The sequence below is a fragment of the Olea europaea genome, chromosome 1, assembly GCF_002742605.1.
Source record: "Olea europaea var. sylvestris chromosome 1, O_europaea_v1, whole genome shotgun sequence".
NCBI lineage: Eukaryota > Viridiplantae > Streptophyta > Magnoliopsida > Lamiales > Oleaceae > Olea > Olea europaea.
Window position 1 is genome coordinate 34,479,534 of NC_036237.1, and position 5,332 is coordinate 34,484,865.

The 5,332-nt window shown below is 34.3% G+C and overlaps 1 protein-coding gene across 2 annotated transcripts in view; it reads right to left on the reverse strand.

Annotated features, from left to right (window-relative positions):
* Nucleotides 1-5,063, reverse strand: part of LOC111402417 (autophagy-related protein 9-like) — an 8,585-nt gene extending 3,522 nt beyond the window's left edge. The window contains exons 1-5 of one of the 2 annotated variants that reach the window (XM_023030711.1): nucleotides 4,833-5,063; nucleotides 2,140-2,784; nucleotides 1,348-1,668; nucleotides 632-854; nucleotides 175-354 (exon numbers count right to left, since the gene is read on the reverse strand). In XM_023030711.1, coding sequence (XP_022886479.1) covers nucleotides 175-354; nucleotides 632-854; nucleotides 1,348-1,668; nucleotides 2,140-2,714 — 1,299 coding nt within the window. In that variant the 5' untranslated portion in view covers nucleotides 2,715-2,784; nucleotides 4,833-5,063. Of the gene's footprint in view, nucleotides 1-174; nucleotides 355-631; nucleotides 855-1,347; nucleotides 1,669-2,139; nucleotides 2,785-4,522; nucleotides 4,651-4,832 lie in introns of those variants that run through there. The other variant, XM_023030718.1, reaches the window with a different exon arrangement.
* Nucleotides 5,064-5,332: the final 269 nt, after the last annotated feature.

The following is a 5,332-nucleotide window of genomic DNA, read 5'->3' on the forward strand; positions in this document are numbered from 1 at the left end:
TGCAGCGCGACTTATAGCTGTTATAGTTCCAAAAACTGCCGCATACCAAAATAAGTTGCGACCAAATATCTGCGAGATTCAAACAAATGTTTAATAAAAAGAAAAAAGATGCCCCTTGATTACAAGAGCAATCATATGCCAATACACCCAAATGGCGTTAGTTGAAAGTATTACATGGCCTTCCAGCAGAGATTCTTCTAGGAAGGCAATGATTATGAGGACAGCAGCAAAGCCACCAGAAACAAATGAGATAAACCTTGCAACAATGGTCAAGATTGGTGAAGGGAATTGCTTTAAATAATCCAAAGCATGTACTACACTGCTATTTATCCGGTGCTTGAACAAATGGTCAACCTACACAAGAAAGATGAGACATGAGACACCACAAGTAATATACCCTCTTCACCAAAAAAATAGGTTGTTTGAATAATTTAAGCATGTAGAGGATGCAAACCTTCTGATGTGTTTTTAAGGACGTACAAACAGCACAAGTAATTAGTAGTCCCAATTTTCAGTATGACAAAATGTTATAAATTGCAAGAATTGGATGAAATGACTTCCTAACCCCCAGCCTCTCATCAAGAACAAGAATGAGAAATAGATCCGAGTAAGACAAATTTAAGAGTTGTACCTCATTGAATTCCCTAAACATCCATTTGGAGAGATTTGACCATCTTCGATGTGATGCCGTACTAGGGTGATTATAGAACTGTTCTGCATGCCTCAAAAAGAGATATACCAGCATGAATATGACAAGAAAAGGAGAGAGAAGCAGCATTGCAAAGCCAACTATCATAAGCCTTTTCCTTAATGTTTTAGGATCAGAAACGAACTCCCTCCGCAGACAAAAGTTTCTGCGAAAATAACGAATGTCCTGATCAGAAGACAGAAGTAGAATGGTTTGCAACCAAATTAAACATATGTATTTCTTTTACGGTCAAACAAGACTAGTCCAACTTGACACCAAAATAACAGATACTAATCATCATCATTTGCCAACATAATGCAGGGGAGGATACTTTTTCTAGAAATACATGAGTGTGTTAACCATTCTGATCTATAAAAATTAATCTCTATTATCACCTCTTTTCCATGTATCAAAAGCTCACACAACTTATTAGCATGGTAGGGTTGTGTATTGTAATTCGTAAAGCATGTGTTATATAACCTAATTGGAAATTCATGATCTTAAAATGCCAAAACATTGACCGTCAAAAACAAAGGGTCTCATCCATTTTCTTAACCCCTCCTCCCCAACCCCAAATAACCCTGCAAGAAAATGATGATAATTATTTGGTTTACAGATTCTTTTATGTGCTTCGGGGGTGGGGGGAGCTCATAATTAACCTGTCAAACATGCTCTGCAATATGCACCAATTCAAGGTCCATTCAAGTGTCTTTGTTAGCACTAGTCGATGTTGCACACCATTTGTATCAACTCTCACAGTTGGACCAGCACCTGGGACCCACCCAAAAATAGGGAAGGCGAGCACCCCTTTATTAACCATTCCAATCAAATAATTCTCCTTCCGCATCAATCGCGTCACCACATCGTGAACTGAAAGATCCTTGACCACACATAGTTGTTGCAAACTTATTGCCTCGATGACTTTTTCAAGAATCAATGCCCACGGCATAGTTTTTATTTCATTGTCAGTTACATGGAGACTGCACAAAAACATTAAATTCTTTTAGTGATTCAAAAAACTAACGGATCCTTTCATTCTAAAAGACAATCATAGATTAATGTCAAGTTGTCAGATGAATTCCATGTGCAATCCATGACTCACACTTCTTCCCTCTCCTAAAAATAAGTTTACTTATACGCAAATAAATAAGTGTCATAAAATATAATTTTTTTATCGGTTAAAATTAGAATTAATTACTTATTTTGAAGATAAAATAAGAATTACCTTCAAAATAAGTAACTCTTCTTACTTAAACTAACTTCCTCAAATTTGTTTGGAGATAAAAAAATTACTTTAAGGAGTAACTTTTACTTTCTTTTAAGCTTAGCCAAACATGCTCTCAGTTTTCACTTACTCTCAAAAAAAGAAAAATCACTTTCTTAAGCTTAGTCAAACATGTAATTTATCTGGGTACGAACCCCATTAAATTCCACATCAGATCAAGACATACCTGTTGTAGAAAAACTGACGGATCTTAAGAGTCTCCTTTAATTGCGCAAAAAACCTCAAGAAACAGAACATCCAGTATATGGAAAATATTCCAAGGTATCCTACAATTATAGCTTTGGGAAGAGTAAAAGGAGTCAATGGATGCTTATGCAAAGCTTCCTCAGAAAGATCACAAGGCTTAATTCCAGATTCCACTGCATCCATTCCACACTTTGCATTTCGAAGGCCATTCCAATCAACATATAACAAGAAAAATCCAGAGAAACATATGGTGAAAAGCAGGCTCAGAAGCTCAAAAATCCACTTGATAATAATGCACCAAAGCCCTTTCTCGCAGTAGTAGGTGTAAATCCTCTCGATAAACAGGTCCAAATCGTCGATGGGCTCTACATTTGAAGTCTCACCATCAAGTAGCCCAGACGGGCTTTCACTACAGGGGCTTGGAGCTTTACGATAGTCGGACAATTCAATTTGAGTGGGTACATCTTTAAGCAACCCTGCTGTTAGAGATGATGTACTGTGCCATTTCCATTGGAATATGTTAAAAGAATGAGCACTTATTTTCCCACTGAACATCGCTCGTACACTCTTACAGCAGGCAAAAACAACCAGTCCATTCCTAGAGTACTTCAATCAGAAAATTGTGCTGAAAAAAAAAAAAGAATCAGCGTAACCCTTAAACTTGACAAGATATCCATGCAAAATAGTACACAAATGCACTATTTTTCATTTCTTTTTCACTTAAAAAAATAAGCAATTGGCAGTTCATTTTACTGAGGGAGAGTGTAAACCAAGTAGATGCTTGATAACAGGCTTAACAGCAGTAATCATTTTTAATTTGAGTAACTAAACTATTAGATCATGCCGGTCAGTCACAATTTTCTTCAGATGTAGTAAAGGTGTAGAGATTCGATTATATTTACAGGTACTGTCAACAGTTGAAAAATCAAGATGTTTGATGCCTTAAGGCCTTCATCTTACTCATCATATCTGTTAAACTCGTATGTCTGTTCTTTCCAGAGATTTTATTTATTTATTTATTTTTATATATAATGACCTCATAATGGACATATGTATGCATAGCCACACAGTTGAATTGCTGAATTTATCCAGTGCCAATTCAAGCCACATTAAACATGCTCTATTTTGCACCAGCAAGTAGGCTCTCATATCTGAACATTGCATCTCAAACAGTCTTTTCATCTTGAAAATCGAAATACATAGGTACGCCAACTGCATAAAATATCTTATTGCCCAAACTATCTATAAAGGATTTGTAGCTTAACTTTCGTATGAAGAGTTCAATGCCAAAATTTCATTACTTCTAAAAAATAAGAAACTCATTGATATGCTTACCGAGAATTATCACTAAAATGACTTCCAAATATGATTGTTTATTCACTTGTTTTAGGTCTTTACATCTGATACAGTACATGTTATCCAGTAAAACATAGCACAAAGTAATGATCCATCCTGTTAAACTTGGCTAATGACTCCACCATAAGTTGATTCTCCCTCTTCCTCGTCTTCTAACCTTAACTCCCCTCTCTTAATTAATCCAAAAAAAAAAAAAAAGGAGAAAAAGAAAAAGTTGAATGCTCTAATCAAACATATGACAATATGGAGTATAACCTCAAATATATAATAAAATTTTCCAGGCCCAATCTTATTATTTATAGAGGTTATACTGTAGTTATACTACTGTTTAGTTAACAAAACATGCACACTCTCTCACTATAAACACTACCCATGCTCTAAACATCATATAATGAGAGCAGCACCATAATATACTAAAAGCAGTTTGAATTTAGACTATTTAGGAGATGCAATAAAACTCCTTTCTGTCCAGTGACTAAATAGAATATATTAAACTAAGATGATATTCCAAGGAAAAGCATGTAAAAAGCTTAATGCAGCAGAATTGGAAAATTATTCTGAGTGCTAACGAAAAATAAAAGTGACAGGCAAGAAATAAATTGGTTTCTCAATTGGAATTTTAGTATGCTAAATAAATTAGAAGTTCATAAGTCTTGTTTCAGGGTGTCCTTGGTTAATCAAATTTATAACTTCAGCACCTATTAATATAAAAACTCTTTATATGTGCCTATGCAAGTTTGCATTGAGAAAGTCATCACTAAAGAAGGCGTTTAAAAAGCTCAAACAAAATAAATTATACAATGTAATATTTGTGCTACATCAATGCGACAAAAACGCAGACAGATTGAACAAGTAACTACAAACAGCCACTATAAATGTGAAACTCATTTGCGGATACAAGGAACCGTAAGTAAATATCTTTTCATCATTATCCAGTTCTTCTAAAACATGTAGTCAATTTTACAGATAAAAGGACTGAAGTAAATAGTTATGATTCGGCTGCCTACCAAGATCCAAATTATAACTTCAGTTGATCGGATAGTAACTGGATATTATTTGATCCAGATTCTACTTAATAAGAACTTGTTTTTGTATTCTGAGCATAGAAAACCCAGCTAAAACAGATAATGTTCATTTAATATCTCACAGGTAATAATAATAATAATAATAATAATAATAATAATAATAATAATAATAATAATAATAAAATTCCAAGTAAATAACCATAAAACACAACGGAAAAAATAATTTCTAGTCCAGATTGTTTGGAATTTCGGATATTTTAAGTAAATAAAGGCAGGAAAAGATAAAATTTACCTGCGACCCACAAAAAATCTGGGTCCGATCAAGCCAAAACTCACCGCAAGAAATGAAAGAATAAAAAAAAATTACGAAAAAATGAAAATTATAAAAAGAATTAAGAAATTTAATACGCAAGAACAGGATGCAGACGACAAGCCTGAAGTTTTTCTTTAGAGCAGAAATCCATAGAAAGAGAAGAAGGGGTTTAATAATGTTTGCGTATGGAGCTAAGAGCAAAGAATTTTTTTTCCTTTATATATATATATATATATATAATTATTATTTTTATGTATTTGTCTGTTGTTTATTGGGTCTTCATCTCCTTTTTCCCTTTCAGTTCCGTATATTACTGTGAGTAGACGTCTTTACTGAGGATGTCTCTCTCTCTCTCCTGCAAAACGATAAGAAATTGTATCTTTCTAGCGTGAGATAGGCTGGGCCTGCAGCTGGGCCCAAAATTATCCGCTATCAGATTTTAAAGGCCCGAATTTATAGAGGTGCCCTCTCAAAAAGGC